This window comes from Scomber scombrus, chromosome 6 (genome assembly GCF_963691925.1).
Source record: "Scomber scombrus chromosome 6, fScoSco1.1, whole genome shotgun sequence".
NCBI lineage: Eukaryota > Metazoa > Chordata > Actinopteri > Scombriformes > Scombridae > Scomber > Scomber scombrus.
Window position 1 is genome coordinate 14,931,256 of NC_084975.1, and position 16,114 is coordinate 14,947,369.

The 16,114-nt window shown below is 42.1% G+C and overlaps 1 protein-coding gene across 4 annotated transcripts in view; it reads right to left on the minus strand.

Moving 5' to 3' along the window:
- Positions 1-794: 794 nt before the first annotated feature.
- The window catches only part of LOC133981908 (serine/threonine-protein kinase WNK1-like), a 29,401-nt gene continuing 14,081 nt past the window's right edge, over positions 795-16,114 (minus strand). For 3 of the 4 annotated variants that reach the window (XM_062420779.1, XM_062420780.1, XM_062420781.1), the window contains exons 5-28: positions 14,448-14,605; positions 13,055-13,143; positions 12,729-12,948; positions 12,469-12,570; positions 11,910-12,294; positions 11,653-11,801; positions 11,414-11,497; positions 10,954-10,989; positions 10,371-10,505; positions 9,081-9,160; positions 8,840-9,002; positions 8,633-8,749; positions 8,213-8,326; positions 8,063-8,111; positions 7,796-7,939; positions 6,519-7,528; positions 6,332-6,406; positions 6,103-6,204; positions 5,682-6,009; positions 5,049-5,220; positions 4,733-4,926; positions 4,467-4,616; positions 4,152-4,375; positions 795-4,034 (exon numbers count right to left, since the gene is read on the minus strand). In XM_062420779.1, coding sequence (XP_062276763.1) covers positions 3,645-4,034; positions 4,152-4,375; positions 4,467-4,616; positions 4,733-4,926; positions 5,049-5,220; positions 5,682-6,009; positions 6,103-6,204; positions 6,332-6,406; positions 6,519-7,528; positions 7,796-7,939; positions 8,063-8,111; positions 8,213-8,326; positions 8,633-8,749; positions 8,840-9,002; positions 9,081-9,160; positions 10,371-10,505; positions 10,954-10,989; positions 11,414-11,497; positions 11,653-11,801; positions 11,910-12,294; positions 12,469-12,570; positions 12,729-12,948; positions 13,055-13,143; positions 14,448-14,605 — 4,670 coding nt within the window. In that variant the 3' untranslated portion in view covers positions 795-3,644. The remainder of the gene's footprint in view (positions 4,035-4,151; positions 4,376-4,466; positions 4,617-4,732; positions 4,927-5,048; positions 5,221-5,681; positions 6,010-6,102; positions 6,205-6,331; positions 6,407-6,518; positions 7,529-7,795; positions 7,940-8,062; positions 8,112-8,212; positions 8,327-8,632; positions 8,750-8,839; positions 9,003-9,080; positions 9,161-10,370; positions 10,506-10,953; positions 10,990-11,413; positions 11,498-11,652; positions 11,802-11,909; positions 12,295-12,468; positions 12,571-12,728; positions 12,949-13,054; positions 13,144-14,447; positions 14,606-16,114) is intronic. The other variant, XM_062420782.1, reaches the window with a different exon arrangement.

A 16,114-nucleotide genomic window follows, 5' to 3' on the forward strand; every position in this document is an offset into this window, starting at 1 on the left:
CTATGAAACAAATGTTTATAAGTTATAAAAGGTTAAAAAACAAACAAACAAAAGAAGACAAAAACAAAGGTTAAAAACATGACGAGTCCAGTGGGAGCTAGGAGTTGAAGGCTAGTAAGAAAAGGTGTGTTTTTAGTGCAGATTTGAAAGAGGAGAGGGTTGGGGAGATTTTGATGTGAGGGGGGAGTGAATTCCATAGGGTGGGGGCAGCAACAGAGAAGGCCCGATCACCCCAGGTCCGGCACTTAGTCCGGTTTATCTGCTGAAAGTGGAAAGTTTCTCTTTGCTCATTGAAAATCTATTTTTAGAGGGCGATGGGGTGAGTGAGCGTGATTTGTGACATCACAAGTAATTTGGTTTCAATCGTGGTCCAATATTCAATTTACACAAGCGTGATGTAGAAACTTTAAGCATCCAGAGCACAAACACTGAAAACTAACTTTACAGTGAAGTCAGTAACATCTTGTCCTGTAGTTAAACTTTTGAAATTAAATATATTTGCATATTTATAGATTGTAGGTTTTTGATGAGTGAGGAAAAAGTATATATATTAAGGATTTTAAAGTGGTAATTATACTTTTTTGTGGAAAAACCATAGATACGCATCATTGCTCCAAGAGTATTTTTAAATGTCTTAATGCTGTCTGGAGGGGATCTTTAAGCATTTACATAGGAGAATATCATTAGTGCACCCTACAAGGATGTTTAATTAGTTACTAGTGCTAGTACAAAAAGAGTACAGTCATCAAAATCTCAAAAAAAAAAAAAAAGCCCCCAAATCAATCAGATATTGATATTATTTTTATTTGTTTTTACATTTTGTACAATGTGAAAAACATACACAAAACAGACACTGAATCACAGGAAGTCAGTAAGGAGGGATCAGAAATAAGAGTTCAACAGATATCACTACGTGTCAGTAGCCTCAAACAGTACTGTAAGGAGGTCTTTGATAATTACTGAAAGTAGCGTTGTAGCACATGGATCTTACATGTAAGCTTTGTTGTGAGCTTGTGCTGTACAGTGGCCAGATGTGAGTCGTTGTCAGTTGTAAGATTAAACACCAGTGAAGCCGGCATGCAGAAATCATACGACAATATTGAAGTTGTGCCTGTGATATTGGTGAATGGCGATCATATAGATCAACACTTTGTGATGACTCAGAAAGGCAAAGAATAATTAAAAAAAAAAAAAAAAGATCTCTAATATTCCAATATCAAAAACACTGACGTCAGTAACAACCCTCATCAGCATGCAAATGTTTCCATTACCCCTCAGTCCCTATAAAACTTTAAACATTGCATATTCTGCATTGCAGTAACTTATTTTTTCTCTAGAGAAGTTTAACTATTCATCCAATCTAAGAGCAGGCGATAAAGAGTCACAATGACAGCATGGCACTCATGAGAGGTCGTGACAAAAAGTTGAGTCAGCATGAGAGCATGACAACTTTTAAAACCTTTACACAGCTCACTCTCTGCCTGAACAAGTGCTTCTATGAACTGGTTTAATGATAAATCCACGAAAACAAAACGCCAGCCAAATAACCATGTATGCATGAGCCAGATATAAATACACAGCCGATTACACAACCAACACAAACGTAACTGTAGAGAGAAAAGAAACAATTCCACATTACTCAGTGTGCTCTTTGTGCTGCAGTCCTGTGTTGTCTAATGTTTCAGAGCGTTATGACCTCTGAACTGGCCGTGTGACAGTAATGGAGCCACGTGATGCATTTACGTCATGTACAGGTTTAGTTAACTGGTTTTCTGCAGTACGGTCACAGCAACAGGACTAGATGAATCTGGAACTTGTCATTAGTGAGGATGCAAGGCACTAAAGTGTTCCTCATGTTTACAGGTTAGAGTGCATGTGCATGTCGAATAGGTTACCACAAGCATACTCTAGTGACTGAGCATTTACCTCACATTAACATATATACAATAAAATAGAAAAGGTGGGGTATGGGGGGGGGGGGGGGGGGGGGGGGGCAGGGCAGTCATAGATAGAAGAGCTTAACAGCAGGATTACTCCTGCGTTGTGAATAGGATACCGATAACAACAACCCTGCAATTGCACTTTTTATATTCCTTTAACTACATGTTGTTTAACAACCTTTAATAATAATTACAGTGAAACAACATCAAAATCTGATGGCTGAATACAGGTCCATAAAGAACATTTGTTTGTTTTATTAAATATACGCATACAAAAACAGACCACAGAGAGATAGAGAGAGTAAGAACCCCAGACACATGTGATTTGAGAGGTGACAGCTAAATGTTATGAGCTGATATTTTGTGGGTTGACTTAACGACCGGTTCATTTGTGTACTATGCACCAACTGTGTAAACAACTGGGACAGAGTCTGAGACCTTCCACAAATACTAAATCCTAAAAACTATTTCAGTCTGTATGATATGATAAGCAGATTCTGAACTGCCCACATCTAATAATGAAGTACTAAGTAAATGGTTTTATGTGTCAAGTTGGGATTCTTTACAAGATTTCATTCTTGCATTAAAAAAAAGAAAAGGAAAAAAAAGGAAACATTAAAAAAAAAAAAAAAAAAAAAAAAACACCCTGCAAACAACCTCTACCCAGATTGTAATTTACAGCAGCAACACCTCTTCAATCCAGATTCATAATGGTGGTCAACACCAGGACAATGCTTTTTATGTGGCAGATCCACTGGCTTATATGTCAGATGTGCAGGACAAATCTGTATGATATTAAATCTGTATGGATGAACAACTCAAATCACAATAACACCAGACTGTCACAGAGACATAAATATGCTAAACATGGAATCATAACCCAGTGAAGAAATATTTATGTACAAAGTTAATGTTTAAATGTGTTTGGGGATTAAGGCCACAGTTACAAGGGACAGTTTATCTTTGCCATTATTGCATTTTACTTAATAGGTAGCCACTGGGATGTATTCATACTGCAACCTTATCCAAAACACTCCTGCCTAACTTGCTTTGTCTTTTCTGCTTCGACACTTGCTATCTTACTTCACCAGTCACACTTCACTAATCCTCTTTCTGTACATTCTCTCCTCTCTGACACTTTATTTATCATCCCAAATCACTCAGATAGGTCTTTGTTTAGTCAGTTATATGTGCACTGTCTGTTATGGTGTAATGACCGTCAATCAAACTGTTTCAGTCCCAGCTCAGGTTTATGTCAGGACCAGTAAGGATATGAACCGGAAACCCTCCTACCTTCTCCTCTACAAAGGGATGACAAAATTGCAACGTCTGCTCTCAAAAAGACATCTTTGGCTGCTGCTGGTTGTGCCTTTGGGTTGTTACATCGCCAGACACAACCAACCAACTCGTCACGGCTCGATTCCACAGCTAATGGCAAGCTAAGTGTGACACTCTCATGCTGTGGATGTGTATTGCACTCTCCCTCCAATTGCCAGACAGATTTCGTTCTGCCTGAGAGGACTTGAACCACACAGGTCAACTCAATGACAGGATAAACACATAATGACAAAAGTTGAAATAAAAATAAAAAGCACAATAAACCAGCAACCTGCAAAGAGAGCTAGTGGTTCTCGTTCAACGACTGTCTGCCCGCTCTGCCCTGTGTGGCCCTTTGTCTCAGCCTGGACCAGGGCTTGGACTGGGCTACGTAGGCCTCAGGTTTGACCCTCCGGGGCTGACTGATTTCTGGGGGGCTGGCGTGGTTCCCATGTGGTAGCCTTGGTGCAGGGACACCGAGACAGTCGTGGGCGGCTGGTACTGTGTTAGTGGCTGTGTGGGATTAAGCATGCTGACCTGGCATGTGCCTGTGGGTCCTGCCCACTGAGGAGCGCTGTTGTACGGGGCTGAGGCATACCCAAACCCCGGGGCAACTGGGCCCAGCGAGCCTTTACGAGGCCCAAGAGGAACGGAGGGATTGGCAGGGTTGGGGATGTGAGTGGTGGTGGTAGAGGTGGTGCTGGAAGCCGTGGGAAGTGTTGGGCAGAGGTAGCCTGGAGCTGAATATTTACGGCCCATGTTGGCTGGAGGAACAATCTTTCATAGAGGGAAAAATAGATTGTTACTACTGCGTAAACAAGATTGTAACTGATAGAAAACAAAAACAAATGTATCACACAGTTTTTACATTCAAAGACAGTACTGAGAGCTTACATCATGTGCTGCCTGTGGTCCAGTTTTAGGGCCTCTCTTGCACTGGGAGAGGTTGATGGCATCTCTGGCCCAGTTATCCACCAGTTGGTGCAGGTCATCGGTGAACGTGCCCTTGCCCTTCTGGGTGTGAGAGGCAGGAGGGGTTGGTCCAGTTGCCTGGGTCAGAGAAGTAGAGTGGTTCTGGCAGTGGCCTGAACCATTTGTGGAGCTGGTCCCGCTTACTCCTGGGAATACAGAAAAGAGAGGTGAGAGGAGAACTAGGAAATAAAATCATCCTTGTTGCTCAGTGCAGCAAGAAGCACTGCTTTTACTTACCTGTGGAGCAAGTACTAAGAATGGGCATAGATGGAGAGGATCTAAGTAGAGACGACCTGCCACCTGCTTGTGAGGCCTCGGTTGCTGAGGGTGAACCTTGCTTTGGAGGTGACTCTGAACCATGAAGACTCCGAGCTGAGGATGGAGATCCTGAAAACCAGCACAGCAGTTTTACATTAAAATGGTTACGAATGTAAATAAAACAAAAAAAGTAGTATTGTCCTCGAAGTGGACAGAACCCTGAGAAACCAGTTTACTGTTCCTACCTGAGTGTACAGGGCTGGGCTGTCCACTACTGCGAGCAGATTTGTGGCTTTTGCTTTTAAGCCTACGTCGACCTCCAGCCATGGCCACAGCAGGAAAAAGGATAGCGGGAGGAGGTGGTTTTCCCATCCGCGTGAACAGACCCTCTATCTCGTCTTTCTGACGACTCTGCAAGGCCTGAATCTCCAGCATGTGTCTGTGGGAGAAGAAAGGCAGAAAATACAGTCATGTAAAAACCACTTGTACTGAAATGTGATGTAACATTCACAAGGAGAAATTAAGATACTTTCAAATAGGAATCGTGAACACGTGACATACTTCTCTCTGAGACGGCTGATTTCTTTCTGCAAAGCTTCATCCTCAGTCTCAGAGTCATCATCATTGTCACTACTGTAATGGGTATGTGCGTTATGAGGGTCAGAGGTTGAGGATGAGGGCCCATTCTGCATACTGGAGCCATGTGATGGGCTGGAGCCTGCTGCTGGGGTCACTGAGGAAAACACATTGAACACATGTCAATAACTGGCCTGGAGTCTTTGTTTCATGCAACTGACCAAATAAAATGATTATATCTGGAAATGATTGAAACATAATGGATCTTTCAGTTCAATAGCAGATATTTCTACTGAATTTGCTATTTTAATGACATTAAAGCTCATGATTTACATTCAAACAGTTTTCAAGAGACATCTCTAAGTGCATTATTGCTATTATACCACTGTCACAAATCAAAGCTGTGATACAAATCGTCAAAATTATTTTTCAATAACTGAATTGGAATAACTGGTAAAATACTATGTACTATCATTTTGTAGAGTATTCAGAATGTCACAGTATAGAAGGACCCTGTTTAACATTATTCCCTTGTAAGGCCTTTCACTCATTTATTAAAGCTAGCTTCTGTTACCAAGTCTTTGCTTAAGTGCAGTGGACTGTGCATTTGGTACACACCTGTAACTGAAAAGCGTCCCACTTTAGAGCCAGTGGTTTGCCCAGATGTGGCGTTGGTGCTTGCGGAAACATGGAAGCGCCCTATGGTGGTGGGCTGACTGTCAGGACCAGCAGAGACAGATGAGGATCCGTTTACTGTGTCAGGTTTACAGACTCCTCTGGGCAGACCGGATGACCGGTGGAGAGTATTTTCTGGACTTGAGGGGGAGGAGGAAGAGGAAGAAGATGAAGAGGAGGAAGAGGTAGAGGATGGTGGGTGGGAGGAAGAAGAGACAATGCTGGAGGGACCTGGAACCCTGCTGGATCCACCATCAGCAGCAACTGACACCTAAGCAAAGAGACAAGGGATTTTTAACGGGTTGCACTCCAGGTTTAAGAGGTTTATAACCACAATTGTTTAGAGCTGCAACTATAAACCTACTTGGAAACGTCCCAGAGTGAAACCTGCTGCTGGAGGCTGGACAGTCTCTGGGCTCAGAGCTCTCCTCAACTGGGCATCCAAATTACCCAGGGGTTGCTGTGACTGTGGAGTCAAACAAACAGAATAACATCAACAATCTAAGCAGAACATAAGTACACCTACAACACCATCTGGTAAAAACCTGCAGAGGTAGAAGGGCAGGTAGTACTACAGGGAAACAGCAGATCACCTGATTTGGTCCAGGAATTGGGGGCACAAGGTCAGAGGGAAGTGTAGCAGCTTGGTCAAAACCAGTGGGTAATGTCTGGGGGGGAAAAAAGACTTATAAGTGATCATTATTATTGTAAGCATTTTGTAAGCATTTTGGAATTACTCTTATATCCTTCTTATACTCCTTATATCTTATTTTCTCTCACCTGTGCCCTGGGCTTTGTTGGGGGGGTCTGGGCATGCCCTGCTGGGGTGATCCCCTGTCCTGTGGTGGTTGTGGGGCCCAGGACACCTTGTACCCCAGATGTGAGGGGAAGGTTCGATGGAGGCACAAGAGCAGCTCCAGGTGGAGGGGAGGTAGTTCCAGTCGGAGGGGAGGAGGTCCCTGTGCATCCAGGATCCATTGATGCAGAGGAAGCAGAGCTCTGGTCTTTAAAGAGGGAGCGTAACTTTTTATCTAGGGCGTGGATATCATCTCTGCCAGCGCCTTTGGTCTGGAGTTCACCCCCATCTGACTCCCCTGGCTGCGGCTGGCTCTGACTGGGTAAAGAAGTAGGAGGTGCAGGCTGAGCAGAAATGGGGACAGACGGACACTGAGAGGTTGTGTGCTGTGGTGCATGGATGGATGAATTCATAAGTTGAGAGGAAGTAACAGCACCATTAAAAGGCTGCTGTTCTGAAGTAGGGACAGAGACAGTATTACTGAATGTAGCCACAGAGGTTACAGTAGTGCTGCTCAGCTGAGATCCAGGTGCTGCAGCTACAGAGGTCTGCACAGCTGGAGGAGAAATGGAGGAAGATGAGGAAGGGATGCTAGCAGTTGGTGCAATTTGTGAGGGGGCAGTGTCATGAGAAGACTGGCGTGGTAGACAGGGTTCACTGGGGACAGGAGCTGGAATTTGGGACTGAGATGATATGGGCGGAGGGGAAACCCTCCCAGTTAATGGGGGTGGTGAGGGCGTTGCAGTCGCTGTGACAGACACAGCAGGATAATTAGTGCCAGTGGTGGAAGCTGCAGCTTCCAGAGGAGCCAGAACACTGTTAGAGTTTGGGCCGAGTGTAGCCTCAGTGGACGGGACAGTGACTGCTTCCTGATCAACAGCAGGAGGATCAATGGTGTTGCATCTTTCTAAACGATCCTGCTTCATTTTACTGAAGGCCTGTTGTAGAACCCCAGATGGAGCTGACAGAGAAAGGCCCAATGTTGTAGAGGCCCCTAGAGATAATTGAGAAAAAGTAATTTAATTAAAAAAACAATGGAAATTGACAAAAATGTGGAGAAATATAAGTATGCTGAGAAGCAAGACCCAGCGAATGTGATAAATTGATAATAAATCATCACTGTTTGGTTTCTTCATTGGTTATCCTCATTCTTTCTCACATAAATACTAACAATCTCTTTTTTAAAACATATCAATTAATTCTTACAATTGTTCAATGTCTGTAATCTAAGAAGTCTTAATACAGTCTTCAGTTCTCTCACCTGGGGCAGCTTCATCTCCAAAGGAGGTATTAGCAGAAGGCCCGCCAAAGAACTGTTCCCTGAGACGGGACTCTGGCACTGGGCTGACTATGAACCTTCGTCCTGCTGAATGCACCACTTGGGCTGCAGTGCTGGGAGAAATGCCTGAGGAAATAGAAGAAAAAAAAAAGGAAAATAAAATGAAAAATAAAGATGTGAAGCAGGAGTTGGACTTTTTAGAAAATTAATAACTGAGAATTAATTTATTATGTTCCGCTGGCTGTTTACCTGGCACCATAGGAACAGAGAGCTCAGGTTGTTGCTGAAGATCACTCATCTGTGGAAAAATCAAATTTAGGTGGTAAATCTTCAGGTTTAGATGAGGATTGAAATTAAAAGTCTGAATATTTAAGAAGGTACTGTGTAGTAAAGAAATACCTTGGGAAAGCCTTCCTTCATGCCATCTCCTTTTTCATCAGCCATTTCTATGACTTCTCGGACCTGCTCGATGAAGGACTCTCGCTCACTTTCCAAGATGAACTCACTCGCAACCTGAAACAGAAAGCTCAAGTTCAACTACTGTAACTAAAACTAAATATAATGTGAGAACATTTCAAATAGTAGCTCAACAACTGTGATGAGTGCTGCTGAAGTTGACGCTACAGATATTTAATAATATTATTGTAATTTTATGTCCTTTGCGCTTGTTTTTGAATCATTTACAGTATGTCAATGGACTGTCAGTTGTCAATTGAATGGTATTTCATGTATGGCAGGCATGCAATAATACATCCTCTATGAACGGAGAGTGTATATGATACACATATATATTTGTTTATAGAAGAGAATCACTGTTACCATGATTTCTGCAATTTCCTCTGGATTATCACCATCAAGGTCAAATCTGAAGGTCACCATCTTCCTGTTGTGCGTTTCCAGCTGGCACTCTGCTACTCTGTCTCCCACATTAGAGATCTACAAAACATTCATTCAGGTTAAAACTCGTTCCATGAAAAAAATAGCTTAAGAAAGAATATAAATTAACTCATCAGCTCAGATTCGTACACTTAGGACATTCAATTTGGCCTTTGCAATCTTGTCGTGGCGGGAACGACTGCGGACGGATCGTCGCTGGTGGCGCTTCAGTGAGCGCCCCTCATGGCGGCCTCCTGATGTAGAATTTCCATCGTTGCCGTCACTAAGACCTGAAGCTGCATCTGACAAGCAGCTGAAAGAGACGAGGATCCATGAAAAACATCCTAACGAGATGTTTGGTGCTGACATTTTTAATGAAGTTCATTCTCACCTTTCCACAGGTGGAGCCACCAGAGCTGAAGAGCCTGCTGGCTGCTCTGCTGGTGTTGACTGAGGAACGCTCATAGGGGCCTGAAACACAGAAAACTTTCATAAATAAACCACTTCATGTCAAAACCAAATCGCAAAATGGAAAGTCTTACTGTTTCGGTGTTAATATTTTGAAATTATTTAGGGATGTACAGAGTTAATCAATTACTCTTTAGGTGTTACTGCATAAATAAATTCTACCTTTGACCATTTATGTTGGTCAAATATTTACAGAAAATGTAATGATTAAAAAACAAACCATCCACTAGATGGAGCTGTTTAGACTGGTGAGTTGTATCCGGGTACTACAGGTGCCGCCATTATTCAGCTCTCACAGTGTAAACATTGCTGTGCAATGGAGTTTATTTCATTTCCTTCAGAATATGGCTATTTTTCTGTGTATATACATTTATATACACTACTGCAGTTCTATCAATTTCCAGTCATAATAAACTGTGACGTTTATAACTGTGATAAAAAACTGGGTTTAATCAACACCACACATATTATGTTTATTGGGGCACTGTTTCATGGAGGGCTCAAAGCTCCAAGTAAAACCTTTGAGCTGTTTTGATCTGAAGAGCCAGAATGATGTGAAATTGATGACATTGCCTTTTGGTCAAACATTAACAGTCGCTCATACTTGGTGTGTGGTGGTGTGACCGTGGTGAAAATAACAACTGTTATTACCCTCTTGAGTACCTGCTTTTTGTTGTTGCTTTATGAAGAAATGTATTTAAAGAGTTATTTTATTTAAACATAAATCAATGAAACAAGATGAAAAATGTGAATTTATTGTTTGGGATGAATAGTTCAGGGAACACAGAGTAAAAACTTGTGGACCAAATGCTTCACACCTGGCCCCCATACACACACAAACACACACACATTTATATGTTGTACTGAGTACCTGCAGTACAGAGAGGCACGAGGCCTGATAGAGGAAGTACAGGTGCTCTGCGTTGAGTGGAGGAGACAGGATAGGACTTGGATCATTGGCCCAAGACTAATAGTCATGCAGGAATAAGCAGCATGCAGAGGGGAATGGTGAAAGAAAAAAAGTGGACAGCCGTGGTAATGAGAAGTGTCTCCAGAGAAAAAAGGACAGATTTAGAAGAATAGCAAATATAAAAATGGACAGTATGAAATCCATACTGTAGTATGGTAAACAGAGGAACTAATGAGTTAAACACATATATACTGTATGTCAGCATGCATTGGAATTTATGAGCAGGGTAGGTGTGTGTGTCACCTGTATCTGCTGAGCTCCAGTCTGTGCCTGTGGTAGAGTGGAGCCCTGAAGAGCAGTGCTGTTCTCTGGCTGTTGCTGCTGCTGAGGGGGAGATGACTGAGAAGACGAAGGTATCATCACCTGCTGGGTGGGTATCTGTAAGAAAAAAAAGGAGAGTCAGAAATATGCTCAAATCAGATAGGTAGAAGTTGAGATAAAAAAATGTAAAAAACTGGCGCATTTATATGGCCATTTATCTTCATATGCTTAAAAGCCACATGCACTTACCTGTTGGATATCATAAATCTGTTAAATGATCTATTTGACAGAATAGCGTGGCAAGTCAATGATCACTGCACATCTACTGACCACTTTAGAGACATGTATATTGTTATGTCAATTCAACTGTCTCTATAACTGTCTGCATGCCATAAATTTCATTTTTTGAAAGCACACTACAACTAAGTCAAAACTTACCAAAATGTGAAAACTGACCACAGAGTCTAACACTCAGACCAATATAAACTTTACATTTACTTTCTTCCCCAGAACATCTGAAAGGCTGTGGGTGTATTTAAAAGTGGTAACAGGACATTTTATCTACCTGAGGGGGAAGCGATGGATTGTAGTAAACTCCATACTATAAGAAACAAAACATAACACAGGGTAAGAGAGGAAAGTCGATAATGAAAAGAAAAAGACAAGCAAGGAAAATAGAACAGACAGGAAAACTAGGCCATGGGGATTCAGAACTCTCCGCTGCTTCGACACAGCCGCCTGAAGAGACATACAGACTTAAGAGGTCAACTTAACACTATCTGAAAACATTGTTTTTGCTGACTTTGAGTAGTTGAAGTCCTCACTTTACTGCAGTGATAAAGAAGTGTACTCAGGGTGTGTTCGGTAGACCCTGACTTTACTATCATTTATATACACACACACGTGTTGTTAGGTGCAACAGATTTGAAACTTTTAATCTCAAAAGGTCAGTGAAACAAGGCCTCAGCTTGGTGTTAAGTTACTCTTTAAAGGACATTAAAACATGTGGTATGAAGTAAGTTTACCTGCAGAGGTGCCACTGGAACAGACTGGCTGCCGGGCACGACAGGGACAATTTCAGGCTGGACTCCTTGCATTTGGGGTTGAATCTTATGCAACACAGAGAGGAAAATTAGGCAAAGTAGCTCATGAAAGATTATTGTACAGGAAGCCAAAATCAGTAAAAATGTATGTCTACATAAACACATAAGTCTGAGCATATACCAAACACAGTGGATGAAATTCTCTATTCAGTGTGACTCACCACTGCCAACTGCTGCTGTTGGTCATTTTGTGTCTGAGGGCACGACACCTGGAGCTGAAGCTGCTGACTGGGAGGGGTACTGTAAGACATTTCAGGCTGAGCAGGCTGGACCTCAGCAGAACCGGGTAGTCTGTCTCCAATGTGAGTGGCTGTAAAAGGGGGACAAGGGGGTTAGTTTTATGAAAAAATCCAAACCATATTATTATCATGCAGTGAGATGTAAATATATCAGACCATAAATAATCTTTGATACACACCTCCTCCAGCACGCTGTAGATGTTGGTGTTGGTCAGCTTCAGGTTCCTCTGACTCTGGCTGGATGTTAACCACACTCTGACCGTAAACTGGAACTGGGACTTGTCCAGCTGACTGGGTAACATATGGGACCACCTGTGTCATACCAGTCAGCTGGGTTGACTGAGGAGTGCTGTAGTTGGTGCTCTGAAAGCTCTGCTGAGATGTAGGCAGGACAGCCATCTGTGTGCTGTGTTGGTTTGGTTGTGGAGGTATGTAAGATGCATGCTGTGGCACTGGATGGGACTGAGGCACCTCCGCGCTAGATTGTTGGCCTGGTTGCTGTGCTGGCGGTAACGGACCCTGCTGTTCTTCTTCTAGTTTTCTTTTCTCCTGATCTTCTCTGACCTTCAAGACAAATCAGTGCCAAATATTAAAATCTTTGAAGAGAGCACCAATGGACATCATCTGATCACAGCACAATTACATCCACCATATGGCTGTATTAATCATTTCAGCAAAGCTCCTGAGCAGGCAGTACACATAAAAACACTGGATGCAATACGGTGAGTGAGGACACACCTGCTGCCGTTGTGCTCTCTTGCGACTGATCAGAGACACCCTGTCCTTGATGGCCTTAGCTATGGTCTTGTGGTCACCTTCAAACACATAACCAGACTCCACCTAAAAGCACAGAGACAGCATGTACAATTTAGCAATAAACATTTCAAACATTGTGGTAACCCGTTTAATCACACAACAGTGATGGAGTTAATTAATGAAGTGTTGGATTTTTTTTAAGACAGAAGTCTAATGACTGTAGCATTAAAAGTTCAAGTCACCATTTCCTGAGCCACATCCTCTGGGACGTCTTTGTTGAGGTCAAAGGAGAACTCGATAGCCTCGTTGTCTTTGTACTTCCCCTTGAGCTTCTTCACATCCTCAATTCTCAGCCACAGCTTAATAGCCTCCATCTCTCCATCATCCTCCTCTGCCAGCTCCACACGCACCCCTGTGTCTTCCTGGAAGAAGGCATGGTTCAGAAGGTCCTTGATCGAGTACCTAAAAAAACAGAAACAAACATTAAGCAAATGGGAGACGTAAAATGAGCATGTTACTGGAGAGTTTGACTACATTTTTTAACATGTGCTCTTCTTAAGTTAAAGACCTCTCATCCTTGTTCTGACGAATACATCCCTCGATGATCTCCTTCACTTCAGGAATGGCCACCTTGTCGAAGCTGCCCGGCTTCACCCCCTACAGGAAACACAGAAGACTGAATGAGAATTGTCCTCATCTATTTTCAAAACTCTTGGTACTAGCCCATACCATGTGGTCATTTTCATTTATGTACTACTTCTATAATACTTATATATACTGTCATATTCTGAATAACTATGATCCTTTAACAGTACAAACTTCCTCTTTTCATTTCTCATTCATAGGGCATCTCAAAAATCACAGTAAGAAGTTGAAGAAGTAGTTTCTCAGATAATGTTATAAAAATGGTGCACACTCTGCCTGGTGGCATTTAAATATGGCAGAATACCCATTGAATGGAAAAGGAGGGCATTAGTCAGTGAAGGACGGTTGATAAGAGGTAATGAATTAACAACAGGAAACCACCTGGAGCTACATAAAACTAGAGGACTGGCTGAGCAGCTGAACTGAATGACAGAACAGGAAGAACAGCCCATCTCCCAAAGGAATACTACTGTAACACCAGAGCATTTGACACCACCTAAATGTAGGCTCAACACTACGGCAGCACTTTGTTTCTCAAGTGAGCCAACTGTGTTCAGTGCTCTGCAGTATCAACTATTTAAAGCTGTTTAAAAAATAACTGAAGAATTCAATATTTAGCAATGTGATAAAAAATACCTCTGTTGAATCATGTGGAAAAGACTTTAGTGAGGATATTGGTATATATTTCAAGGCCCATTTGGTAGATATTACTCCAGGAACAAGTTCAACCTCTTTATCTATGTGACTGTTGTAATTGCAAAAGTATGAATCATATCAGTAGGCCAGTAGGAGTTGTATGATTAGGACCAAAACTATGTATTTCCTTCCATGACAGTTACTGCCCTCCCGGAACTGACACACAACTGAGCTGTTACAGATTAGGAAAATAACAGGACTGTGCTTGTTCAGCCTTTCATCAAATCATACATGCCTCAGGTCCACATGTTTAACCAACATATAACATAAGTCAGAAGGAAAGGGAAAGAAAAAACAAGATGAGGTGAAGTAAAGGGGCTTGTCTTTGTAAATAAGTTTTCTCTTACAGGTCCTAGAAGTTTGGGGTTGCTTAAATAGGGAAAAGGGGGCCGAGAGATACAGGGAAGTACTTAAGTTGAGAGGTGAAATACAGGTTTAGAAGATATAAATGTAAAATAAGCTTGTTAAAGAAGAGTCAGGAGGAATGTGATCATAGCAGGTTCAACTATGTGAATAGAAAATGATTTATTCCACAATGTGACACTAGGCCATCTTGGCACATAGGAAGAGGTGAAGGCAGGGCAGAGGAGTGACGTGGAGGGTTGAATAAGAAGACTTACGCTGGTAACTCTGCGGTAGATCTGTGCAGCATTCTGGCACTCTGAGTAAGGGTACTCTGAGGTGGCCATCTCCAGCATGCACATTCCAAAGGCATACACATCCACTGACTCGTCGTACTTCTCCTCATACATCTCAGGCGCCATGAACTCAGGGGTACCTTAAATCAAAACAACTATTCAGAACTCTCGCACTTCCTTACTGATTGAGTGGGCTTCTCACAACCCATTGCCCCTCTGCTCCTCTAACCCGTGAGGGGTTGAGGAAGAGGAGGATGAGAAGAGTGACCAGCCTGTTGACGTCTCCTGGGGGTAGAACCTGTGAGGTGAAAGTTGGAAGAGAGAGAGAAAAAGAAAAGGGGAAGGAAAGCAAAAAGAGACAGAAAACAAAAAAGGAGGGAGAAGCCGAACTCAGTTAGACTGCTGAGAAGAAGGCACGTGTTTGTCTGTGTAAGACCTTCACATGTTGGGATATAAAGAATGTGACTGAGTTAGCCAATGTGCAGAACACACTTGTGAGCCAAAATGAGTTATCTGCCATGTTTATTATCAGCTTATATAAATAAGGCACTTAGGAATAGTACACAGGCCAGAATACAGTGGCAGTTGTTCAAAGAGATGCCAATAATCTCTGAAGGAGAAATTAGTCTAGCTATGGAAGTAACTTTTGTCAACACCTTACCTTAAAACCACAATAACATTGCTTTTTATAGTACACTCACCTTTCGAAGTCTGACTTACCATCTCTTCTTGACCTACGGACCGAAAGTGTTATGGTTAAGGCTGAGAGAAGCAGATCCCATAGCTAGTTACTGTTCTCAGCAGTGTGTCTCTGCACAACAGCTTTGGTTTATTACTTCATCATTTTACATTCAATCTTAGGTCTTACACAGAAAAACTCATTTGGTTATTTGAATGCAATTGTTTTTGAAATTGATGTGTGTTACAGCACACTGTCAGACTTACCAGGGCCCATAAAAGTTCATACTTACTCAATGACCAGCAGTACCCTATTCATTCCAAACAGCAGAATGGGGCACAGCTGAGGCTAGAGCCTACATTTTAAAAACATACCCAAGAAAAAATGTGAAAGTAAAAAAAAAAATAATAATAAATAAAAGAAAAGAAAAGAAAAAGGCTGACAGAGAGAAAGTGGGGAGAGCTCCCTGGACACAAAGATGGAGCAAAAAGACTCTGCGGTCCTGCAATATTTTAAAAGACAGCAAGAGACAAACACTAGGAAAAAAAAACCTGTTGAGGCAAACCCATAGAAAGAGATGTTAAACATTATGGGTATATAACTGGCAAACAGACCACATATTTCCAAACCACAGAACAAAGACCGGTCTAAGACAGAAAGCAAAGGCCATACCTTTAGCCATGGCCACATGACAACTATTATAATAAAGATATTAACGTTTAACAGTAGGAGAAACATTAGGCTCTACTTACATTCAGTAGGTGCCTGGAAAAAAAAAACCTCTCCTTTTTGGAGAAACATACAACAGAAATATTCTAGGGTTGCTGTGAGTCCAAAGAGAGAAAGCCTTGTGGTTATCTGTCTAAGATTATCACAGTATTTGGCCTCCATTTGAGCTGTGGTTTGAGGGACAGCTGAAACGCTGTGGTCTGTTTTTGAACCACATCGTCACAAAAACAAAGTAAAATAC